The sequence below is a fragment of the Temnothorax curvispinosus genome, unplaced genomic scaffold, assembly GCF_003070985.1.
Source record: "Temnothorax curvispinosus isolate PA1 unplaced genomic scaffold, ASM307098v1 QBEX01017370.1, whole genome shotgun sequence".
Taxonomy (NCBI): Eukaryota; Metazoa; Arthropoda; class Insecta; order Hymenoptera; family Formicidae; genus Temnothorax; species Temnothorax curvispinosus.
The window spans coordinates 78,982-106,042 of record NW_020227150.1 but is presented as its reverse complement, the minus strand read 5'-3'; the positions used below and the strand labels follow the sequence as shown (position 1 = coordinate 106,042).

The 27,061-nt window shown below is 42.2% G+C and overlaps 2 protein-coding genes across 2 annotated transcripts in view; one reads left to right on the top strand and one right to left on the bottom strand.

The window, feature by feature from the left end:
* Nucleotides 1–9,015, top strand: part of LOC112467451 — a 29,394-nt gene extending 20,379 nt beyond the window's left edge. The window contains exons 2-6 of the mRNA XM_025036085.1: nucleotides 5,336–5,830; nucleotides 6,011–6,258; nucleotides 6,749–7,337; nucleotides 7,577–7,802; nucleotides 8,256–9,015. Coding sequence (XP_024891853.1) covers nucleotides 5,336–5,830; nucleotides 6,011–6,258; nucleotides 6,749–7,337; nucleotides 7,577–7,802; nucleotides 8,256–8,413 — 1,716 coding nt within the window. The 3' untranslated portion in view covers nucleotides 8,414–9,015. The remainder of the gene's footprint in view (nucleotides 1–5,335; nucleotides 5,831–6,010; nucleotides 6,259–6,748; nucleotides 7,338–7,576; nucleotides 7,803–8,255) is intronic.
* A 143-nt stretch (nucleotides 9,016–9,158) lies between these two features.
* LOC112467448 (mucin-5AC-like) lies at nucleotides 9,159–25,474 on the bottom strand. The gene is made up of 4 exons (XM_025036081.1): nucleotides 25,104–25,474; nucleotides 19,868–19,947; nucleotides 18,951–19,053; nucleotides 9,159–13,512 (listed from the first exon to the last, which is right to left on the bottom strand). The coding sequence occupies exons 2-4, from the start codon at nucleotides 19,938–19,940 to the stop codon at nucleotides 10,350–10,352; spliced, it is 3,339 nt and encodes a 1,112-aa protein (XP_024891849.1). The 5' UTR covers nucleotides 19,941–19,947; nucleotides 25,104–25,474; the 3' UTR covers nucleotides 9,159–10,349.
* Nucleotides 25,475–27,061: the final 1,587 nt, after the last annotated feature.

Below are 27,061 nucleotides of genomic sequence, written 5' to 3'. Positions count from 1 at the left end.
AGATGACTTTCGTTTCGCGTATCTCTTCCGACGCTTTGAGAGTCCTCGAGAACGTAAGACCGACGATCAAAAAACGAAGCAGGAGGAAGCGACACATGGGGATCTTATGCAACCACATGTTTCTCGTTCGATTAAGTCGGCAATCAGTGCGAATGATGTTTATGCGTCTGCGATGACGAGCGGGTGCGGAGAACAGTTATTTCCATTGCGTGACGTTCGCCGTACTAAGTCATTTGGCAGGACGTCCTGCGACTTTAACTCGCGAAAAAAAAGGCAAGAGCAACGATGGGCGTATTTTAAAAAGCGTGAACGTGAGAACGATTTCTTAATCACCGCCACGCTTGTCGTCCGCACTCCAATTGTAGTTGACAAAGTGAGCGTTGCGACGTTTAGTTCAAGCAGCGCGTCATAATGCATGACACGCCGCAACGAAGCAAGATCGTGTGTTTGAAAGCAATTTCACATAAAACTGAGATATTAATCAAATCGGTAACAATTAATCAAAGAGAAAGTAATCAATTTATTACCCTTCTTTCTCCTTTCGTCTCATTTTCGAGTTTGTCTTTTCGTTCTTGCAACTGTAGTTTTCTATACAATTGTGCAAGACATATGAAAGTTAATTTGTGAATCTTTGGTCTAATGTAGGAAAAACATAACTTGCAAATAAGCCGGAATTATATACCCTGGTAGAAATTTGTGCAATTTGATTGAACACTCAAGCAGTTACTATCTGGTATTACTGATATATGGAAGGACTTGGACGTTATCGCTTTTCTGCATTTTTATTTCACACGACTTCATGAAAGAAAATTCCGGAGAAATATTCAGCGGCACACACAGTAGAATGGAAATGAGCGAAACATACCAGACTGCTAAATTGCATAAGTAAGATACGAGACGCTACTTGCTCTAGCGTTCGCGGAACATGAGTATAATGAGCGGAAGGGGTGAAAAGACTTTCTAAGCCAAGTTTTATCGCCGAGCGGTGAGAGTCTGACCCTGTTTCGTGGCGAGGTCATACCGATATGTTCTATATGCTCCGTGGTGATCTTAACATTTTCATATTTCACAATAGAGAAGTAACTTTACACAAGCTGTTTACATTTCTTTCAAACAGCTTTGCCTCGTACAATTGGCTTCACATTTGTATGAACAATTTCTACTGATACTTTATTAAATTATCAACAAAATATCGACAATTCATTAAAGATCGAAGCAAACATTTTACAAATCGAGCAAAGAAGAACATTTATGAAACGTCAAATCGAGAATCTGGATATTTGATTATATTACCTTTTATTTTCTATAATTTTTCTTAATAGATATTTTTATGTACATAAAGATACACAGTTTTAAATGTTTTTTGTGTACTTAGCGTACATTTTTTTTACCTTTATAAGGTTCTTTTAAAGGTTTTTTTTCTTTTTTTATATTTTTTAAACAAATGTATAAAACTGATTTAACTTGAAATATATATTCAAGAAACTATCTAACAATTATCTAATATTATTTGATACTAATCCACACAAATACTTTCCTTGAAACTTTCTATCATTGCGTGTCCGACATCTGGACTAGATCTCGCTGTGATCTTTTCACCCCTTTCAGTTCGTCTCATATCATTCTCGTTAACGCGACTCTCCCTCTAATACGACCGACAATGAAAGTAGACGTTTACTGCATACATACGCGGACTGTTCTACCCTTTCTTCAGCGTCGTCACAATTGTTTTCGCGGTTAGGTGTCTAGGCTGACCTAATTCCAGTTTCGAGTAAGCTAGCTGACCGCCTCGTAACCGGAATTAGAAGTAAAAGAAATTCGTCTCACGTCTCCGTAATCCCGAAAACGTGCCAATTCATTTTTATATTCATAGTGAAAGAAAGAAGAACCTGTTTTACGTAATTATCCTGATTTCGCAAGGTAGCAAAGATCGATCCGTTACTATCAACCGACCAATTGGATAAACTCATACCCTGATGGCTTTCGAATATTTTAAAAGAAATGCTGTAATGGAAATTTAACGCTCTAAGTTTACATTCAAGACTTTCCAGCATGCAAATTCTTGAGCTATCGGCAATAAACTTCAGAAAATGAAGAATATACGATGACATAACGTGGACACGTCTGTTGATTTTGTTTGGGACGACGCGTAATGCGTTGCATACGCAGATATACGCGGAAATCGGTGGAAGAGCGTAGGCTGCTCGACGGAGACGAGAAAAGAAATCGTCCGTTTCTGGGTCGGCGCCAGGCAAAAAAATCCTAGATCGGTGAAAATCTGGCGGAAGAATCGGAAGCTGCTCGTAAAACGGAAACTGTTAAGAACGCGTTTCACTCGCGCGACGAGCAGGAATCACCATCGGCGACGTGAGAGGTAAAGGCACGGGCAAAGGGGAAAAAAAAGGAACGACGGAGGTTTCTGGGCCGCGAAAGCGCAAAAATCGGTAAACGGCCGATTCTACGATTTGTTCGCCGATCCGATTCCGTCTACTGTACGTCGAAGAAGGCCAAATCGACGATTTGCCGAGCATGAAAATCAACGACGGCTTTCTTTGTCCTTCACGCCGGCATCGTGTCGGCGTGTCCTTAATTGTGCGGCCATTTAGCCAGAAACATCATTTTCTGTACTACCGCGATACGCATGCATTTGACTTGCAAATAGATAATATACAATATATCTATTAATATGGTATAGTATAATATATGTATATTATTACAATACATGTATATATAAATAAAGTAAATAAATATAATATACTATTGTAAATAAATAGTTTCTCCTATTAAAACAGTAATATTTACTTATGCCAAAAGAGATTATTGTGTTAGAATTATTTAACTATAATAATACTAACAAGTTCTTTTGAATAAATTTAGAATTTCTTTACAAAATGTTCGTGTTTTACACCTCTATTGTAGGAATCGGCAACGGCAAACAAAGTAGGAAATCAGTCTCGAAAGGATTGAGATTCCTGATGGATTCCCATACGCGATCTCTCTGATGCAGCCGAAACTACTCGCGGTGCCGCGCCTAGAGGAGGCCGCGGCATAGAAGAGAGAGCAACTCCCACGTCAGAACGTGAGTTCTACCGTGTAAACGGTGAAAGTAGCGATTTGACAAAAGGTAAAACTCACGTGAAAATGACACTGTCGATGGTCGGGGACGCGACACAGAATCGGGCGACAATGAGACGCCCGTCGTCTTGTCGTCACCCTCATTGTCACGAGCGCCGCAATTAGCGCGTGACACCAACGGTCTGGGTCTGTTTCTCATTGTCACGTTGTTTTCCAACGTCGGCGAATACGACTCTCGCCGAAGCGAGGGAGGAGGACAATGCGAGTACAAGTAACGAGACGAGTACGGGAAATGATCGGAGATCAGCTACGCGCCACTTGAGTTTTCTCGGTCAATCACGGCAACGTCTTCGCTCGCTCGCTTCGCTATCGCTATGCGGCATGAACAATCCCATCAAGAGTGGTAATTAAAATCGCCGCGGAGATCGAAGACAGGGCAATTAAAATCGCCGCAAGATTGAAGACAGGTTGCGTACGATCGTTTCGTTGCTCCTTCGTCCGGATGCGTTAGACGCGCGTCTCGAATTATCGTCCGGATTTTTGCAACGCTGTAAGTGTGTCTGATTAGAGATGCTGATAAGTGAGAAAGCGTATTGTAAATAATAACTCGTCGAAGTGATTGTTTTAACGTACAAGCGGATCGATCAAAGATTCGTTAACGGAGATCCCAGTAATCTCGACGAATAAAAACATAAGAAATGTTTAAGAATTTTATTTATAACCGACAAATAAATTTTTTAATAGTGCAATATACGTAGCGTATTTGTGATTCTAAGATCATAGACTAATTAGGATATATTAATATCTAAACGTACCATAATATATATTTGCCATGTAAACAGAATTAGAAAGACGTTTCAGCCTCATTTGAGAGAACTTTCCATCTCCATCGTTTTACTCTAGTCATCTAGCGCTCGTTATTCCTACAGAAATTCACGCGAAAGCGAGGCATTCTGAAATAAATAAATATATATCCAAGAATATAAAATGTCTCGTATCTCAACCATTCTACGAGGCTGTTAGAAAAGCGAATGCCTTGGAAACCGCTATACGTCTCGCGGTCCTACATAACGTACAAACAGTGTGTCTCGCGCAAAAATACAGACATCGCTCACTTGTCGGAGGCCAGAGTGATGGGCTCGATCTCATCGATCATCGATCGTGACCGGCATGACTGACCTCGCCTCCCATTGTTGTTTCATTGTATTCCAAGAACGATCGTTATCCAGGAGCGAAAGAGAAAAAATCCCCGTGGGGAACCGCCGGCGTGGGATGGAGCGGCTGGAGCGAGAAAGGAAGAAACCGCGAGATGGGAAGAGAGAAAGGGACACGCGCGGAAATCGCGGGCGAGAAGGAGAGACAATGTGGCGCCCGTTCTCCAGGTTGACCAAGCCAAGGAGGTAAGACACGGAATAACACAACGGCCACGGGGAACGGAGGAAGATGCAAAATGGACCAAGCACCGACGAAGTGGGGATCTGGATTAAAAGCAAACGAGGGCAACGTCTCAGCAACAGAGCCATCTCGGACCTTGAGGAGTCGAGGTCGCCGACGTACTCCACTTCCGCATTCGTAACGTCGCTCTGTTGTCGTCGTCGTCGTTGTTGTTGTTACTGTTGTTGTTACTGTTATTGTTGCTGCTGCTGCTGCTGTTACTGTTACCACTGTCATTCCGTACCCCGGCGCACGCGTTGCGCGGCAGTTCCTGCTAACGGATCTCCGAGCGGCGACACACGGGCCTAGTTGTTCATGTAATTGAAGGCGACTCGGACGACTAATATCGACACGGTCAGTGCGACACGTAGTGTACGCGAATTGTTCGTTCTCCTTCGGCGCTCTATCGCGTTATAATCACATAGTAGAATTCCGTAGAATTAAGTAAACGACGTGCGAAGTTACGGGGCGGTTATCTGAGGCCGGGTGATGACAGTGATCTCGACGAGAATAGTAATTCTCTAACTGTTTCTCTAAAACTCTAACTCCGACTAGTATACGACTTCATTGTGATTCCGCTGATTATTTATCAATTTTTATAGCCGTCGTTTTCCCTCGTTATATTTAATGCCATTTTCAGAATAATGTAGTTTTCTGACAGTTATTAATACGCGATTTACTACTCTTTTTCTTCGCGTTAGAGATGAGGCTCCATAAAAGCATTTTTGAACAAATCTATTGTAATAATATTAAGTAACTAAAAGCGAGAATTCTGTTAACAAAATTCTAAGAGATGAGGTACGAAATAAGGTTCCTCGTGTTTCAGATGACGACAAGAGGAGCGGTATGCCTGCTCCTGACGATCTTGACGTCAGGAGGTTCGCTGGCTAGCACAAGGTACTTCGTGAAAATGCGAACGAACGCGTCCGAGATGTTTAGAACGAAGGCGGACAACTTGAGGATTCTTCAGGATCCGATAGCGATCACGCCGAATCCTCTGTACGATAACGCGGGGAACGAGCACCAAGCCGAGGACGGGAGAATGACCAAAGAGATATCGAGCGATCAGTATAATCGAAGAAATTCCTTTGTCGAATCTTCGACCTTCAATCCGGACGTGCTCAATAAGTTTCTCGAGGAATATGCGAACAAAGTTAAAACCACTACCGAGAGGAATTTCAAATATCCCTTCAGAATCGTGAAACCACCCGCGGAACCTCTCGTTCTCGAAATCGACAGCGAGACCACCGAGACCACGACCAGCCACGAACAGGGCGAGAAATTTGATCAGATCTCAAATGCTACTTCAACGGATGATGCGGTAAGAACCATATATTTTAGATAAAATAATTGATATTTTGTCTTTAGAATAATTGAATTTAAAAAAAAAGCCAAGAAAGGATATTTTAATAATTTTAAATTCCGTGCTATTTATAATATAATTTGTTGTTAGATAACAAAGAATATGTTGGTTAATTTTTCATTATTTTTGCTGATTTAGTTAAGCGAGGCGTTGAACGATACCTTGAAGAGAAACAAGTACTACGGCACGAACAATTATGAAGATAACAGAAACGGCTGGGTGACGCTGGAAGCAATTCCGTGGTCTAAGAGCAAAATTTCCAAGTGGCAGGCCAATCCCAGCACGCAACGACCTTGGCCAGAGATAAAGCCATGGGATAAACCGAGCATGAAACCATGGGCCAGTGACTTTACCATCAGACCCACTTATGAAAACAACATACCGTGGTAAGTACCACAACCATTAATTTTCCTTTCATTACGCGGTCTTATGTACAATTTTTGAAAATAGGTTTCGTGGTTATTATGACGAGAGATATTTATTGTTAGCGTCCAATTGAAACTTTCTTTCTTGCAAGCTGTTTACAAAGTTCAGCGATATACCTCATTTTACGCGATACTCTCTACATTAATATTAAGAAGTGTATAATCAGAAAGTCTCGTAGAAATTGATTCACTTCTTACTTCTTTATTCCTTTATTTGCATAACAAAGCCAATTTGTGCAAAAGATGCAAATGAATTTTTTTATTTATTAACATCTTCTAAAGATCTCAAGACTTAATTTTTTTTATTATCAAAAGTCTTCCAGATAAAAATTGCGTTATATCAGTCTATTAATTAGATATATTTTTTATTTTTATCTTATATTACACGAAAGGTGTTTCTCGGCGAAATATCGGCTTTAAGCAAATGCAAAAATAAACGATCGTATCACAGGTACGACAAGCCAAAACCCAATTGGCCCGAGAACAACGAGAAGCCGTGGCAGAAACCAATTTCACGTCCCCCATACCGCCCTGACGACGCGTCTAATCAGGCGCAGAAGTGGCCGCCGGAGAAACCGTCCTGGAACAAGTACGACCCTCATCGTCCCAACAGCGATATCATCACGGACGACAGACCGTCCAATTTCCCCAGCAGCACTTGGTCCAGACCGCAGACCGCCTCGTATCAATTTATCGATAGATATTCGGACAAGGACCAATCGGGTGACGGAAGCAATTGGCACGATTACCCGTCCAGATACGATCAGGCTCGACCTCGTCCCAGTGTGATTACCGAGAGGCCGAATTTCTCGCATTATCAGTACGTGGACAATCATCCGCCGAGTCATCCGGCGAGCGGCGACGGCCAGTGGGTCCTCTTATCGTCGAACCGGGGATATGCGAAATCGAGACAGAGATCAATCAAGTTCGACGCGATAAATTCAGCAGACCCGTTCAAGAGGGTCAACACGACAGGTCGCGGAAACGGAGGAAAACAAGATGAAGATCCTGCAATAGCTGTGATGACGTCGAAACGCCAGGTTAGGCTAGATGATCAAAGAGAGATCAAGTATTGATTGTAATTTAGCTAAAGTATGTCCCCTACCTCGCGTCAAGCAGTTTTTATTTTTTCAATTTGACGAATCTGCCGTTATTTGAACAATAATTAAAATGTCATGGATGATTTAATTTCGCGAAGATAGTTATTGTTAATGACGTGGAGATTGATTGACAAAGGGGATATCGCTGACGGCCGCTTTATGAAAGATCGTTTACCTAGGTCAGATTGACGGTGTTGCCATCGATCAACGGCACGAACACGACGACGTCCCACGGAGGCCTTCTGGAAGTCGAGAAGACGTTCAAGAGCGTCGAACAGAGCCGCAAGGAGTACGAGATGGAGAAGCTGTCGACCGTACCGAATATCCTGAACAAAAGACCAATCAGGCAGCACACCCTGAGCACACAACCGTCGAGTTCGGCCGTTTTAGCAGCCGTCGGAGCAGGTACGGCTGTAACAAATCAACTTAAAATATACTTCAAAATAACTTAAAATGTACTATAAAATATATTAATTGCTTGTCCCTGACAAGATTTACATATCGAGTTAACGTAAAAAGAGATATACTGGCTTTAAATTCTTTTGACATTTAATGAGATTGATTACTTAAATATTCGGTTTAGTCGAAAAATAAAAAATCATTAATATGTAAATAACAATATATGTATACATAATTTCAACGTTTTTATTCAAATTTCCAATTACATATTGCAAAAGTGAATTTAATGTTATTTAAATTATTCCTACATTATTCACGTCAACAAAGAGCAACTTTTCGTGATAAAAATACACTTAATCTAATGTGCGTAATATATATCTCGAGAATTTAAATTGCTGAATATTTGTATGTTTATTTAAATTAATTTTGTTAATTATCATACCATTTGTCCAATAACAGGTATGCTTCCGGCGACAATGGCGATGATGCTACCGATAATGCTGGGTCGTCGAAAGAGAGATCTGAGACTGATGGAACACACCCTGAACAACGATCTCGAAGTGCATAAGCTCACGAGGGAGTATAACGTTCAACTAAAGAGACCAGTAGGACCGTAGGAATTATGATAGCAGAATTCGCGTTCGAAGAACTCATTAGGAACGATAGGGTGAACGATAAGGAACGCAGCGCACGCGCACGATACATGCGAATTACGTTGGGATGCAGGACAAAACATTGAGGGTCCAGAAACGGAAATGGTTCACCCGGAAATTGATTTCGCGTCGACTACGCATCTGTTCCGTGTCATTAAATTGAACGACCAAACGGTACATTATATATATGACATGGCAGTATTATTGGAACACTTATACACGTTCTCGTATTTTTATAGCGTATATTTCTCAAGTCTATTGAAAATTAATTTCAATTCCGAATTATGAAGAGATAGAGTCTACATTTTAATCGCATGTTGGATCTGAAGTCAAGTGATATATTTCGCAAACCATTTTCCAAGATATTGCATTATATATTAATCAGTTAGACTATAGACAGCGTATCAATACTGAATACGCTTCTGAATAACCAATGTATCCCTATTACAGGCGAGTGTATAAGCACGATCGATTTAGAATACCTGTTGCTGTTCTCGTAGTCACTGGGGTAAAGCGCGAAATTAAGGGTAAAAAGTTCATCGTAATCGCGGTTAAAAGGAAAAAAATAATTTCCGAGCGCCACTTTGCTAGTTCTTCGTTTTGGATTACCGCATTTAAATTGCCGTTGGCACAACGCGATTGTATAAAAGAAAACGTAATACGTTCCGACTTTTATCGCCATCCGCATGAATATTTATCATCTCATATTTTACGCTTGATCGCGAACATCGTCGCGTCGGCGAATGTAAATTCCCGATTTATTCCGCGATGCGATAAGCGCTCTATCTGCAACAAATTAAATTGCGTCATAAATTGTCGAATTTGTGTTCGTTTATGATCCAACGGCATATCGGACTGTTCGGTATTTTTCTCCCAGGTACGACTCGAAGTAATCGCGGCAACTTTCCGCTTCAAAGATCAATGTTACGAGAGAGACACAAGCGGTTCACATTCTCCAATATTTATTTACATAGCGCATATCAGGGTATTACATAGAGAGTTTGCATACTTATCTATTTATTTATTTATTCGTTCAACTTGTTTTATTTATTTAGTTATATATAGCGTACTTTACAGTATAAGCTGCCCAATAATCGGCTCCACCATATGTCTTCGCTCGCCCTCCAGCGAGAGGGTAAGAGAGCAGCGCGCATATATACCAAACAATTGTAGAGAGATTAAAAAGCGACTTTTAATAAAGATCCAATCGATCCCGTGTGTGGAAGAGAGAGAGAGAAAGGAAAAAAATCTCTCGAAACCCCTCACCAAACCCGCGGCTATCTCGATCGTTCTGGTTTCGACAAAGTACCCCTAGAATGCATCTTATCACGCTGTATAGCGCGTGTCGAGTTGCATTCCGTGCACGCTTACCAGGACCCGAAGACTAAAGTTAAGACACTTTGTGTTAATCGAATGAAGTTTTTTTGAACAATGATTGTGTGAAATAGGCGTTGAGGCCATCGCCGTCGATTGTCGATCCTTCGCGCGTCGAGCACCGAGAAAAATCCTAGAAGAAGATACATTTCGCGATACCTTGAAGAGGACGACGCCGCGCGTTCAGTGATCGGAACAGTAGTCTATGTTCCTCTTCGTCGTTTTAGCTTTCTAAGTGAAAGGACGATCGCGTATCGTATCGTATCGCATCGTTTACGGATGGACAAAAATGATTGTCCGTGAAATCGCGTCTTAAATCGACTGCGAAGAAGTCGGGGAGGGGGAGAGTCGCTTCTTCGCGTTCCCTCTGACTACCGTTACTAGGACTACGGTCGTCGTCACGCTACTATCCGGCGTTACACGGTGGACCCGCGTGTCCACCGTATTGCGCCGTGAAACTGGGAAACGCGTGTCGTCGTATGACGCGAGAACTTCCATCGCTGCTCCTCCAAGTTTTCCCTTCCCCTCATTCCTCGCCGTTGATCCTCTTCTGCACGTGACCTAGATACCGCGCGAAGCCCTCGCTGGCGTGCTTGAGAATCGTCAAACCCAGTCTGAACTTGATCTCGGCCACCTTCTTCACGAAATTTATGAGACTGAAGCCCTCCGAGGGTTTCGTCGTGGTCGAGCCGTCGAACCACTCGACGGTCGTCGCTTCGGGATTTTTCAGGTCCGTGGGATGCGTCGTACCCTTATCGGATGAATTCTCCGGAGAGACACTGCTACCGTCTTCATTTATTTTTCCAATCGTGGGGGTCGCGGGGTCCTCCGTGTGTTCCACGCTGGTTTTCAAAGTGGACGCCTTCACGCGAGTGTTAGCTTCCTCCTCCTCCTTTCTTTTCTGCCCCTCGAGATCCTCCACTTCGTTGTTCTCGTTGCTGCCCCTCTTGTGCGGCATCCCGCCACCCGGCAGCGCCGAATCGATGATGTCCAGAATCTCGTTGCTCAGATCTTCTTCCTTCTCCGCCTCCTCGCGCTCCTCTTCCAGTTCGTGCTTCGACGGTATTATTTGTATTACCGAGTCCCTCTTCAACCTCGAACTTCGCCCTCGACTGCCCTCGGCCTCGTCAACGGCGGCGCGTTTGACTTTGAGGGATCGCGGCCCGTGCTCGACGGCCACCGCGGTCGGCGTTATCTCAATTTCCTCATATCCGTCGTCTGGTCGGGCAGTCGATACTGCCAGATGCGCCTGGCCATAGCTGTGCAAGGCGGCCGCGTTCGGGAAATCAAAGCCCTGCGCAACGTCCCTCTCGAACTGCGTCTGTCCGATCTCCGTAGACACGTAACCGACGCCCTTCTTGTTGTCCACCGGCAAGTTCGACACTTTCACGTCGAACGGATATTCCTTGGGTACGTTGCCGACCACGAATTGCCGATTCGCCGCCGAGCCCGCGTTCACCTCCGCCGAACTTCCGAGATCCGGTCGCTTGCGATCGTAATAAACCGGAGTAGTTTGCGCCTCGGGATACCGAAACTCTGTGTTCCGATACTTCACCGCCGGCTTGGTGTTTTCCACTGTTTTGTAAACGGGAGAAGTAGACACCGGCGGATATCTCGAGTCGACCTTCTTCGTCGTTTGAGTGTCGTACGCGCCATCGTAATGCTGATATTGATAGTAGTTGCCGTTGTTGTAGCTGTCCTTCCCTCCCGAATATTTATTCTCGTAATTCGTCATACCCTGGAACACCTTGGACAACATCTCCTCCTCGCTCTGCCCGTAATTACCGCCGTATTCATCCATATTGTACTTGTAGTTCGGCTCCACCTCATAGTTCCTACGGGTGATCGTACCGCCGAAGGGATACAGGAAATACGAGGCGAGACCGAGACCTAGACCTACCAGCGACATGACGCCGAAGCTGGGCATCACTTCGCGACTGAGGAAGTTGTAGATCTGAGTGCCGATCGCCTTCTGCGGCTGCTTCTTCTTGGTCTTCGTCGAATTCCCGACCTTTGTCTCGGGCGCGATCTTCGATTCTTGGACCTCGTTATCCACGTAGGTGGAATCAGTAACGCTCTCGCTGGTCTCCATCTGGATAGGCACCATCGCGACTGTCGTCGAAGTTGGCATCGAGGTCGTGGGCCTGCGCCTGCGATTCTTGTTCTTCTTCCTTTTCGAGCTATGCCTCGGCCGCTTCGTGCTGGTCGACGCTGTCGTACTTGGCGCCGATGTCGTCGCTACCTCCGTTTGTGTTTCCACATTAATCTTGGTCAGCTCGGGATTAAAGTCAAACTTTAGATCTATTCTGGAATTGTCAAGATCTTCCGTGTCCTTCAACACGATCTCATCCATTTTGTTCTTGTCGACCTTCTCGATCTTCAGGATCGGCGCGTTTACCTTGATCGGCTCTATCTCAATCTGCGTAGTCTCGTCCACGGGCTTCTTCAGCTGCACCTTCAGCACGTTGTTCCCCTTTGTGCCGATCGGTTTCGATCTCACTGGCACCTCCACAAGATCCGCGCTGGACAAAGTCGATTTCAACGCACTGGCGCTTAGGGTGGACGCGGTAGTAGCTGGAAGCAAAGTGATCGGAGTCTTCTGAGTGTCCATGAGCACCGACGCTTTTATCTTTGTAACAAACAACGGCTTCTCGGTATTCTCCTGCTTGTTCTGCGGGGTCGTGATGATCGGGACCGGTTTAAAGGTCACCTTTTCGATCTTACCCGTCGACGCAGAAGTCTCATTCTTCGTTGTTTCAGGCTTGATCGTGGCTTTCCTCGTTGGCTTCGGTCTGGCCGGTTTCGTCGTTGTCACCTTCGTTGTCGTCGCCTTAGAATGCGAGGTCGTTCTCGGCGTGGTGACTTTCGGCTTAGAAGTGGTTCTCGGCGGTGGACTCTTCTTTGTCGTGACAACAGTCGTCAACGTTCCGTCGCTCGTCGTCGAAGTGCTCGTTGTCGTGGTGTGAGTCATCTTCAAAGTCGTGCTCGACGAGGTTTCTACCTTTCCTGAATCTTGAGTAATTTTCTCCGGTCTCAAAGTAGTCGCGATCTTCTTCATCGTCGTCGCGGTCGGTTTCTTCGTGATCACGGTCACTTTCTCGGTGGTTATAACAGGCGTCAACAGTGGTGTGGTCTTCTCCATGATCTTTTCAGGGATCGTTTCCACTTTTTCGACCGACGAGCTCGGTCTCACCGTGAGTCGTACCTCCGTCTGGAACGGCTGCTGCGTCTTTGTCTTCTCGATCTCCACGCTCTTCACAGTTGTGGACGGCGGATTTAACAGAATCCAAGTAGAAATACCGCCGGTGGTCGTCGGGTGATTTTTGTAGGCGGTAATCAGCCTCGTCGTGCTCATCTCCCGCTCGAGCTCCTCTTCCGTCATCGCCATCGCTTGACCCGGATGGCTGGTCTCAAAGTAGCTGAACTTGGAATTGATCGGCCTGCCGAAACTCACGGGCTCCAAATTGCTGGTCTCCGAACTAACGTCCCTTATCAACGAAGGGGTGTTCTTCTCCGAGGATTTCGGCGTAGTCGCGACGCTAGGCTCGGCCTTGACGAGTTCCTCGTTATTTACCTTCATCACATCTTGTGGATTTGTAACGTTGAGGAGTTGAGTGGCGACGGTTCTCAGAGATTGATCCATATATTGCAGATCCTTCAAATCACGGTGGGTGTCGTTCAGTTGTTCGCTGAAATAAAATTTCACCATTAGATTTGTTGAGGAGCAATGAAATATAGATTCGCAGAGTATTCCCAATTTAAATAATCATCGCATTATCAACGCGACGTAGTATCAGATTTTATATATATAAGAGATTTATATCTATCATATCATATTGCGATAATTATTGTATGATGACATTTCATCTTGTTTTGAATCACGATTTTAATAATTTATAAAATAATAAGATGCACACATATACACTCTCTCTTGCTCTCTCTTTCATCTCTCATCTATAAATAATTTGTATGAATATCTTTTTTGTGAATAATTTTGATAAATACATTTTTGTAAATAATTTTTACAAAAGTATATATGGCTGGATGAACCAAAAGATTAGCAAAAATGCCTAATGTTATTGAACATTATTCTTACCTTTTCTGTGCAATAATTAAGGCTTGATTTGCGCAGTAAAAGACTGACACCACTGTCAAGCTCCATGAATATAATTAAATGTAAGATAAGAAAGCAATAGTGTAATAAAACAATGTAGTTTAGAATAAATTATTACACGTGTCGACGTGTCTACAATGTATTTTACATAATAAATGAATTAAAAAGATTAACCTATAATAAATTGAAACTTCTTTATTATTAGATTAAAGGTAATTTTAAGTTGTTTTCTGTTATCAGAGATATCTATAACCATTAATAGTTTTTAATTAATTAGCAACTAAAATTTAGAGATTTTCGTGAATCAAATTTTTGAAGAAGAAAAATAGATACCATAAAACTGTAATCTTTGGTTTATTTCTATTTTAATTTTAGTTTGAATAAATTTTAGTTTAACAAAAGTTTGAGTTTTTTCAAGCATATAATAAATTTTTTTAAGCTATAAAAAAAGGTAACATAAGATTAAACTTGATGGAGTAAAAGTTATTTCTGTTTTTGATATGCTTAAGTAATTAAATGATTAAATGAAGTGTAAATGTAATAATCAAATATCGCATAATTTTTCATTATAATTATAATTTTAATTAGCGTTCTCTTTATGATAAATGTTATTATATTTTTATGGTAATATATAATAGATCAGGATTTAAAAGGATGGTAGGTACAAAGATAGGAACGTATATTTTTATATATAACATACATGAAGGCGTAAAAAATTATATGATCGCCCAATGAAGTATTAATCTTTTGTTCTGAATGTTTTATTAACATTACATATTCGTTGGCACAAATACTGTTAATGCCCTGAAATACTGTAAAATTTAATTAAGTTAAAGTACCAATATAATAGGAAACGCTAATCATAACTCTTTGCAGTCTTATGTCGAGCTGGACATAATTTTGCGGTCTATCACGGTAATTCTCTAAACATTCGAATCCATACACAATTATAATTAGCAAACTACATTTTTGCGACCTCCACAAATTTTTTTATAAATAATAAAAATTCTTTGATTTAAATTCGCCAGTGAGATGAAATTAGGAACGAGATAATTGATCTTCGCTCATTTATGAGAAATTTAGACCGCAAAGAGATAATATTAAATATTATAAACAGAGCATCTTTTTTTAATACTACACATAGAATTTATAAATACACGATACGATAAAATAAAAAGCGCAATACTCTCATTATTCTACACATGATCATATTAGCGATAAATAAATAGTAATATAACGTGAATTAATAATTATTAATAGTAACGTAATAAAATATTAAGTCAATGAGTTTGCACTGATTATCCTATCTATGTAATTATAATAAATAAATTAATTAATTAAATAGCAAGTATTTTCTTACCACGCTACTTTTGGCGTAAAAGAATAAAGCTATTAAACATACAAAAATATATTATTTTGCGATATAATCATCTTAATTATTTTACACAAATTATATTTATGAAGGACGGATGTGAGAACTGTTAATTATTATATTTATTTATTATCTTATCCACTCAGGATAAAGTAAACTTCACCCTTAATGATGGAAAATACCATACGATTATCCTGTATTATCATTATATGCGCTACATCAGCATATAATGTTTTAAAACAAACATAATCATCTACCTATTTTCTCTCTTTGCTTTTCCTACTAACCACGCATCATTTTCAATCCGTTACCGTACGATGCAAACGGTCATTACGGTATGTCTTGTAAATCTCATCCAATTTAAGGTAACTCTAAAAACGGGAGCGTACTTGCTTCATACAAGCTTTGTGCCATGGCTCTCCTACTTATCCGAAGATCACCAAGAGCGTTACAAGATCAATCGAAGTGCGATTCATCTTCTGCGCTTCCTACGTCTACTCTTCCACTCGTTCAGACGATCGTACTTGTGCACGGCTCGCCTGACGAACTCCTCGAGATTCGGTGCGAAACTGATCGTCTTGTGGGCGGAACGCCCGAAATCGAGGACGCTCGGTATCGCCCACGGGAAGACGACCGCGGCTACGCCGAGCACGCCGGCTGCCATTGCGGCGAACGGCGCCGCGGCGAGGCTGAAGAAGCCGTAACCCACCGGATTTAAGAAGGAAAAGTACGTGAAAACTGAAGCCATTGACTCCAATACACTGCCTGGCGACAGTTCATCATCATCATCGTCGTCGTCGTCGTCGTCGTTGGACGACGATCCCGAAGAGCCTGAAGTCGACGAAGCCTGACTAGCAATGCTCGATAAAGCGGCGGGATTAACTGCGATACTAGGTCGACTGGGAAGACTCGGCAATTGCAAGGTACCTAGACCGCCACTGGCCTGACCTTTCACCGGACCAGGTTTGACTAAGTACACGGGCAAGTCCTGAGCGGGATTTTCGGAGTCAAGACTCCCGGCGACAGGTGGCCCGCTCGCGGAAACGCCGGAACCAGCAGTGGGACCGTCGACGGACGATCCGGCGGGGCTCGCCGTCGCTTCCGCGTCCGCTAACGGAACGCTCGAGCCGGACACGCTGATCTGAGTGCCCTGGAACACCTCGACGGTCGACAGTCCCGGGGACTGAACGGGATCGTTCCACTGGGCTGGGATCTCGCTGGGATCTTTCTGGGAATCGTAATAGTTATGTTGGCCCGGTTGCGGCGTCTCGAGCGGGCCGGGGTTGTACGTTCCAGTCGACGCGGTTACGTAACTGTTCAGAGAATCCTCATGGAAGAGATCGGTGAACGCTTCGGCGTATTTCTCGCTCTCGTCCGCGCCGCCGTAGCTCTGTGTCGCCAATGAGGTCTGCTGATCCCCCGCGATCGCCGGTGTACCACTTGGCGTGAACACGTTTGTATTCGAGACGTGCGAGTTGACAATTATGTTCAGATCGGTGCACCCTTCCTTGCTCTGAATCGTATTGTTCACTCGAGTGTAAGTGTTTATCATGATCGTCGGGCAGTTCGCGTTGTCGGTCGAAGAGAAAGTATTGTTCTCCTGCTTGGGAGGTCCCTTATCTTCGTCCTTCTGAGAAGTGAACATTATGTGAACGTTGGGTCTTTGTGCCAGTCCCGAGGACCCCGAGGACCCCGAGGAAGATCCCGAAGAAGCCGCTTGATCGGCGGCCGCCGTGTCTGTTTCGGGCGTTTTCAATTGCGTCACGGTCACATTCGGCTTCTTCAAGCCGTCGTTCAGGATATGAACCACTGTATTCTGCGTCACGTATGTCAGAGGGTTAAAAACAGTCTTGTTCCGCAGCGACGCCACGTCGGACCAAGAGGAAGGAACAAAAGTAGCGGAAGAATTCGAAGACCCTACGTATTGAGGACGAACGAGTGAACTCGGGTTTGACCATTGGATCGGATAGTTCGCGTGAGAGTCTGTTTTATCGAGATCTTGATTCGGCGGTGTATCCTGAAAAACGACGCTCTCATAATTGTCGACGTAATCGTTTAACGGACGATTAGGCTCCAAGTTTTCGTAGATCGATTCGAAGACCGGCTCGGTCGTTTTGTCGTCAGTGTAATCCAAAAATTGTGTTGTACTGTTCGGAACGATCGCCGGTACCTTCAACCAGTGAATGATTTTCTTCACGCTGGAGTCGAGGATCGGGTCCGTGTCAAAGTAATTATTCGACGACAGAATCGGCGTTCCGTCAGCGTCCGAAAGACCCGACTCGTGACTCGTGTCCTCCAAGGACGCGGTGTATTTCTCGTAATTGTATAAATCCTCCATGTCCTGAAGTGCCTCGTTCGGCCAGTTCTTCAAGTGCGCGCTGTATTGCACGGACGTACCGCCGTGCTCGTCCTTTATTTTGTTCCCACCATCGACTTCCTGACTCGGCGACTTCTGAACGGACGAGGAATGACCGTTCTTCGTCGGTTTGGACGTCGCGCGATTGTTCGAACCGGGCTTCTTCGCAGCTGTTCTCGTTAAATAGCCCTTCGCTGGCTGTTTCAGTTCGATACCGGTAGAACCAGCGTCGTTGCCATTCTTCAACTTCGTATTCGACGCAACGTCGCTGGCGTTCCGCCGACTCGAATTCAAGTACGGATGCCGGAGTTTAACGAAACTTCTATGAGTAACTGCGTTTCCGTGCGGGAAACGACTGTGATCGACGACGTCAGATTTCGAATGTGGGACCAAGGACGTCTTCGTCCCGTGTGCCGATCTTTTTGAATTATTCAAACCATTGCCGCCAAAGTGGCGGAGAGAATCAGTGATGACACCCGACTTTGAATTTTCGTGCGAAAGTACGACCGGGTCTGTATTTTTACGAATCAAATTGCGATTTTTATGAATAGAACGAGTAGCAGCGTCTACCTGTTGAGAATTACTCGGAACGTTCGTCCTTCCTATTTGCAAGAAAGATCTATTTACACCCCGCTCTGACTTCCAACGTGACGTCTCGCCTTCAATATCCTTATTCGCGAATGAATCGGACCTAATCGAGCTTGACTTCCGACGATTTCCTACCGCGACAGAGATATCGTCATCCATCTTCTCCGAACCAGATGCATGAGTTGCCAAGAAATCGTTTCCTGTCGGGTACGAGTACCTCGTTCGAGCGACTACCGATTCAAGATTTTCATTCGCAGTCACTCCAGATTTCGATCTCTCTAAATTCCCATTATTCATCGTTCCGGAATAATTCGTTCGAACGACTCTTAAATCGGGACTAAATCCTGCCCAGCCTATCTTTTCGTTCTGAATTGTTTTAGAATTGCTCGAGGAAACGTGAAGCGAAGATCCTCGAAGATCTGCCTCGCTCGAGTTTCGAACCGTGGCGATTCTCGCAATTTTACCTAACACATCCGTCCTTGAAAAATGTGGAGGAGCGATTATCGCTCTGGATTCAGGCATCGTCCAGATGTCGTCGAGCTTGGAACGACGAGCGCTAAACGATCGCGTCGCCGTCGCGCTCTGAGCGAAATCGCTCGCGTGTGAACCGACTGCGTTATGCTCGCGCGACGAATCAGCACTATCGCGGAAATATGTGATATACGACTTTCTATTACTTCCGGAAGTCCCTGTATACCTGCTATCGTCTCGAACAATGTCGTGTGACTTGCTCGAAACCTGGATGCCTCTCCATTCCGCGTCGCTCCTTTCTATCGTCGTCGTCGCTTGCAAATCCACGCCTAAAAGGTAAAAAAAGGGAAAAGTTATTATTTTGAATTTTGCACAGAAATTCTAATGACACGCAAACCTGCCGACACGCAACGTCGACAAAGCTCGCCAATAATGCGTTAATAATAACCAAACACGTAAAATCACTATTCCGTTGCGACGCAAAGATTTCTCAATGCCTTAAATTCAAGCGACTGCCAAGTTAAACACTTCCGCCTTAAGAAATTCGGTTTTGCAAGAAAAACGCGGGTGGTAACGTTAACGCACGAGAAGCAGCGGCGTAATTGCGGCTCTACGAAGAAGACAGGTTGTTATCCGACACGCTACAAGAATTGATGCTATTGAGTAATTACGCGATTGATGCGCCTCATATATGCGTTTTCTCCATAATTGGAACATTGAGCACACAAATTCAATCCTTCGGAAAAGGAGATGAATAACTCGTTATTACATAGAAAGAGCGAGAAATGCAATTGTTACATACTTAAATACAAATCACTGCCGAGTGAATTACAAAGTCGGCGCGAACACTATCGGTATCTACTAATCACTACTCGCTATTTGATCATTCTCAGGCTGCCGCAATTAAGATATATTAAAAGATAACAGATCTGCAATTGAATAAGCATGGTTCATTGGCTACGATTGCACCGCGAACAAAGCATCAATTTCGCGTTTAGAAAATCGTTTCCTGCCCGCCAGCTTAATCGTCACGTTGCACGGTTTCATTGCTAAATAATCGTTTCATTGCACCGATCACTTCCGATCGCGTCATAACTCGAAATATACATTGTCGTCGTATGATTCTCCGTGTGGGATACCCACCATTCTGAGGCCTGGTATCGCCCGATCCTGCCACCAACAGGACCACCACGATCTTCAGCAGCTGCATCCGCATTTTCGCACTGAAACAAAAGTCAAGAAAAAAATATTTTAAAATGAGATCTAAGAGACCGCGTCGAAAAATTTTGTTCAACTTCTTTACGAATTCTGGGAACTACATCGTTGAGGACGATGCGCGACGAATTATAAAAAGGCAAGATCGTCTATCTCGCGAATCTCGATTCGCGAGGCTATAGAGGCTGTCCTCGACACGATGACCTACACTCAAACGCCTGAACCTGATCTTGAGCAAACAATCTAGATCTCGGATGGATCTCTCGTTGCCCCGCGTCACATCGAGAGAACCAGTCAACAGGAAAGAGAAGCCACCGGTCGCAAAAAAAAACGATCTTGCGTGATCGCCGAAAGGAGCGATTGCGAGGGAAGAAGCGACGGTCGGAAGCGGTGGAGCAAGCGCGCGGAAGTCGTAGGTTTTAATTTTATGACCGACAAAGATGCGACGCTTGCGTTAATATTCATGCGGACGGATACGCGTCAGTTATATATTGCAAAAATTCGTATCTGCGTACTGTGTACTTATGTTTCAACAGTTGTTCTTACGATAATCCGACGATACAAGTGCTTTATAAAGTGCGAATAAATAATAACTGAATGTTATTCTCTAATTTATTGTAGTATAATTTAATTCTCTTTCTTTCTCTTTTTTCGCTATAATTTACCTCTTGTTATTTCACAAATAAAATCATATGTATATAAACGGTGATGTAAGAAATAAGTTTTCGTGTTATTTATATACATATATAAGACGCATATTAAACAACGTTAAAACTAACGTTGCATACTGTCATGCTGACTCTGACAGAGATGGATATCTGAATCAAGTATTCTTTATAACTATTATACATATATGAATTTTCAGTGACCGTAGATATGAGAATACCCTCCAAGAGTTTTGCTATCGGGCAAAATAATCAAAAAACTCAAAATGCATGCGATCGTCAATGGTTACCACTGACGCAACTGTCGAGACGGTTGACTCTTGGCGAGTTTACATAGACTGCGTGACGTGAATTTCTGATCACCGATTTGTCAACTAAGGTCTCGATTGAAAGTATATTCGTATTCGATGCTCATTTCCGATTGTTCCAATCGTCTATGCACGCGGAATGCGAACAATAGCATTACTTTACCATTGACGTAAGTTAAGCATTTATCTGCGCAATTCTAAGTTTCTAAAAAAGACTTTTATCTGCGTTGCAGACGTCACGGCACGAAATTCGCGTAGACGTCTGCAACGCAAATAAAAATCTTTGTCAGAACCTTTTAAAACTCTAGTAAAAATTGTGACAATCGTCCCCTAAATAAGAATTGTAATCAATAAATATAAATTAAATATTTGTACAAATTAAATATGCGAAAACTGTACATCATGCAGGTAAGATTTTAAATATCGTCTGTAGCGGTCGCGGACGCGTGACGGCGCGCGGCAGGGGGCTGCACGATCATAAACGAACGGAACGTTCTTTCTCCCGCGTTGAAATCTCCACAACCGAAGGTTTTAACGAAGGCTTTCAACCTCGGCCTGAAGGAGGCCCGACGCACTGTAAACCCTAACATTAACATCACGAATGGAATTCTCTAACGATCGCAGCTGATTGTCACGCGGTTGTTTCTTTTTTTACCGTTGCATTTTTTTCATTTTTATATTCGTGTCCGCTAACGGTACCGAACGGGCGTCGATCTTCTTCGGGAGTCCATCGTATGTGACGCCGCCGCGTCGTGCATCTCGAGGGGAAACGTGAGCGGTCGAAGTGTGCGAGAAGTCCGACAAGACATTATTCCATCGGTAGAATAGCCGGTAGAATCCGACGCGCGAATTCTACGAGCAAGGGTACCGTTAACCATTTGAATGTTTCTTCACGAACCAGAAAACCGCTCGCAGGCGATTCTGCCGAGTTGCAAACAATCTTATGAAGAGATTCATAATTTTGAACGAATTTATTGAGTGATATATTAATCAAGCATATATTATCAATTATTTCATTGCTAAGTATAAACATTAAAATTTTAAGCGTGTCGAGTTAGGTTTAATTTTCAAATATCATGAACTTTTCGAGGGTGTTGCGCGAAAATATATTATTTAAAATTAATAATTTAAAAAATGTTAAATAACGAGATTATATGTATATATTATTTGTCAAGCTTATAATAACTTTATTATATAGCGTGTAGTATAATTGCTTTAATTTAAGATAATATCATCACGAGAATCGGACAAGAATTTCAATTTGGATATAATTATTTGAATACAATTGATAGTTTCATCTCTCTTTTTAATGAACAGAACCGTTGTACGCAACAATAATTATTATTATTCATGCTCCTTTTATTTACGCACTGACTATTTTCGGTGGCGAGCACGCGTAGCAATTTTCCGAAACGTTCTAGCGTAAATAGACGCAAATGCACTTACAGGGAACTACTCTCCCCTCTCTATAACCCATTCAACTCATTCAATAAGAAGCGAAATTTAATATTTAACAAGAAATAAATTAACAGATTATAACCAAAAAGGGAAATGGTAACGCAATATCTTGTAAACTCATTAAATGCATGCATCAGCAAAATATTACTTCCTTAAAATCCGACGTTATCATAAATTTTATAGGAGATGTTCAAATGAAGAAACAGAAGTACTTCGAAACGTATATATCGATCTCCAAGCCGACGCGACGGCTTGATAGAGGGAATCGCCGAAGATTATTCGTGATATTCCCGAGATCGCTAAAAGAACGAGATCCCCGTTTCCGGAACGCTGAACGCCAGCGGAAAAGATCGCGCGCGCAATAAAGACACGCTATTTATAACAAACAGATTTGCGCTCTAACGAGCGTCGAACATCCATCGCCGCTAGAATTAGATCACGGCGGATAAGAAACGAAACGAGACAAGGCATGAAGAATGGTAAGAACGATCGGCTGAGAGGCACGTCTCTCGATCCGGGTCAGTAAAGCGCATTAATTTCAACGCGACCAGATCTGATCTCGTTCAGAGAGGATAGATAAGCGGCTGTGTTATGGAAATCAGATACGCCTCCACCGTGACCGTTTCGCGCAATGGACGGTTTTTTCACGCAAAAGTGCCTCTTATTGATCTTTAATTTAGCCTACATTAATAACGATAATATGCTTGCTGTTTCGTTATCGCGAAAGATGCAACGGTTATCTTTTCATCGGCATGAAGCTTTCATTATGAGAAACAGTTTCATTGAAGCGTGAAAGACTAAATAATTCAATGACAGAGAGATAAAGGAAGCGAAAGAGAAGAGAACAAGCGAAAATTGAAAGTATTTATACGAAAGTATTTATAAGAGAAATGTAACGACAATTTACCCTTTTTTGTACATGAATGAATTTAATCTTTTGCCGGAACATTAATAATTTCAAAAAATGTGTTTAAGATAATAAAGTATTCTGCGATATACAGGAGTATATCCCTGGACCCAGTGCCAAAACAGCGGCTTTAGCACATGAAAACAAGAAAATATCTAATAAATATACATATGTCTAAATCTGAATGGTTTCGGAGTTATAAGGTATTGAAGTTGCTTTTGTAAGAACACAAATTAAAGTAAATATTGTTTAATGTTCTTTATTCTGTTTAAAGCTTTACAAAATGTGCTAAAAATTCCTCCGACTTCACCACACTTTCTAGCACGAATTGTTTCGAACCTCTTAAAAAATGTTCAAAGTTTCACGAATGACAACGGCAGCATTAAGTTCAGTTGCCATAGTTCTAAATCGTCGTGGATCTATGAAGTCGACGGAGGAATTTTTTAGCACTTTTTGTAAACCTAACTCCAAAACCGTTCGGATATCAAAATATGTTTATTAGACATTTTCAACTTGTTTTCATGTGCTAAAGCCGTATCAGTTTTAGCACTGGGTCCAAGGATACTCTGTATTTAATGCGATTTTGTTGGAAATCGGACTGAGTTTGCATTAGCAAAAACACATTTCTATATTGATATTTTATAAATTATGATAACATAAAAGAAAATGTTTAAGAACTAATTAAACTTTGCAGATTTAAATAGATAAATAAAATTTTAATTTTCTGGTTATTTTAAATTTATGAAAATTATATATAATTTGACGTTAAATCGACAAAAAACTTTAATGATAAAAAGATAATTCCAAACTTATTTTCAATAATCAACGTTCGATCCGATAGAAATAGGTCACGAGCATATTAAGATAATCTGTGCATTCATTTTCAGGCCTCTTTTGGAGCGTGGCGTATAAATTCCAAAAATGGTCCCATTACCTTTAATCACCTAATGAGACAATATAGTAAAACATCCGTGCAACACGATTCAACAAGTGTAACACGTAACGTAATGATGCAAAAAAAGGGAGAAACAGGAAGGAGAGCAGCGTGCTCTTCACGAGGAAGTGACTGCGAGCTGTGGCGCAATGAAATAGATACAAGTGTAATTTATCAGCTACTTATAACCTATCTTGAATCCTGAGCCGGGCAATGCTTCTGTTCGTTTTTGTAACCTAACGTCGTTATAAATGTTATAATATCTCTCATTTACATTTCTCGATAACAGGATAATATCTTCGCGCATCCATTAAAATTCGCAACCGTTATATAATTATAAATGCGGAAATTCATTATTAATTATTTTGAACAAATTCCGTTACTTTTGTATCTGTTATCTTTAAAACGAACTTTTTATAATATCGTAATTTATAATATAGCATTTAATAAGCGTAGATAATATTCGTTCAGACGGTTGCATGTTGCAAAATGCAATTGATATTTTTTTCAAGAGAGGATATTTATGGACCAATGCACGAGCCGGCAAACGCAGACAAAATTCATTCGGTTAATAATCAACATTCGATTGAGAAAAATTAAGAAAAACATCAATCGAGACTATCAGCAAAGATATTGTAAATATTAAATTACATTTTTGCTCATATTGATTGTAACTTTGTTTGGATTTTTCTAAAAAAAAAACCAATTATTATTTCATTTATGTGGTGCATTTTTAAATAATTTTATTTATGTGGTACCTTTTAAAATAATTATATTCGTGCAAAATATTTACAAAAAAAATTGAAAATTTGATAAAAAGCAAATGTTTAAGCAAATTCGCATAATTCAATGAATCAAATATGCTACTTAACAAAGGACATCAAGGTCTTACCTTGTCACAATCAGTTAATTTGATGGAGCATCGAATCACTTCAAACGCGATCGCTACACACACCCGACGATCTCGCGGAGCGCCCGATCGCGAAAATAAACCGTGAAACGGCTTTTACCGTGCACCACCGAACCCGCCCGGATCCGCGCGTTAGCCCTTTGACTATCACCTGTTCGGAAGAAAAGAAGAAATACCACCGGAAGAAACTCGAAAGCTCAGAATAAACTCCGGAATCCGACCGGGTATCGCGATATTCGAAAATTCGCGACGAGAAAAAGGAGAAGAACAGATCGCGATTTCGCGACACCGGACGAAGCGGACTGAAGCGAGGAAGAGTGTCGGAAGACGCGTGTCGACTACCCGGACGATCTTTCGACAATGGTGCACGGCTGACTGACTGTCCGACAAGTCGTACTCGCGCGTACCCAAGTTGGAGAAGGTTGGAGAAGGTTCGTAGCGGGCCGAGGAAGAGGGTATACGGTGCAGGCGCGCGCTCGCTCGCCTAGCCGTGAGGAGGCGAGCCGAACGAAGGTGGAGCGTGCCTGGCCGGCAGCGTGCGCGGGCCTTAGGACCCGTTATACCCGACGGTGCTACAAGATCCGCCCGAGTTGAACAACCTTCGCTCGTCGCCCGTTGTCGCGTTACCGCCGGGATATACAACGCGTATATGCTAAGCGCGCGAGCGAGAGGCTCGTTGCCGCTGCCGCCGACGACGATCGATGCCCGAAGTGGGTGAACTTGACGTACACGGTGCACACGCGGGCCGGACGGCGATACGGTATATCTCTCGAATGCCTCGAGCGTTCCCGTACCCAGGGAGGGACGGAAGGGCACGAATTTAAATTCGATTTGTTTCCTGCGACAATGGAACCGGAGTGCACTTTGAAGATAAGTGCTCGATGAAGCACTCTGGGAGACGCAAATTCAGTCATGTTGAAACTTACACGTAAAAAGATTCTCAGCATTTACTTCATCGTCATTTTACTCGATTCAAAATGACATGATACAGCACGATAGAAAGTTATATTTTCTATAAATAGTAATTACGTGTTATAATAATTATGTATAATAAGTACGTAACGCGAACGCAATTTTGAAAAAAAAAACTTTGAAATCCATTTGCATAAAATAGAGACTACAAACCATAATAACATTAATGTTTCAAGGTTCGTAATTCTAGAAGAATAGGGGGAAAACCGGGCATAATTACAAGCAAAATGGCGACATCGAACTAGATCAGGAAGTCGACATTCGTATTAGATCAGGAAGAAAAGTGAATAGCCGAACTTTCACGAGTATGGATGCTGATATCAGTATCAGCATCTATGCGCGCCCGTGAAAGTTATAATATTCATTTCGTTGTTACGGTGCAATAAACACCGCAATGCTCCAGATCGAATTGATACGTAACGGCGAGATGCGTATTTTATTGTTGACTGAACAATTTTCGGCACAACGTCAGTCAAAAACGAGAACACGATCAAACTTTTCATACTGAGAGCAAAATTTATATTTTTATGAAAAAATTAAATTATTTTCGAAAGTGTTTCTATCTTTTCAGTATTTTACTTTTACATAAAAATATATTACGAGTAAAAAATTATAATAATATAATAGTTTAATACAAAAAATATTGAAATATCTAAAAATTCTAAAAAATAAAGAAGCTTCTCTTTTCGTGCATCTAAACGGGATTTCCTTTTTTTCTATCTTTTTCATTATATCGTGAATTACCTAATGATAATTTACGAGGCAATTAAATAATAGCCTCACAGAAATGTGCGCAGAGTTCGGATTGGATAACGTTACCACGAAGAGGCGAGTCAGATAAAAATTACTGTTAGTTAATGACGTCGAGCAACTTTGTTCCAGCCCATCCTTTAACATCCTGCACACATTCTGACAGCATGATGAAGGGTTCACGCTATCGGTGATGAGGCGATGCGTGATGCTAACCG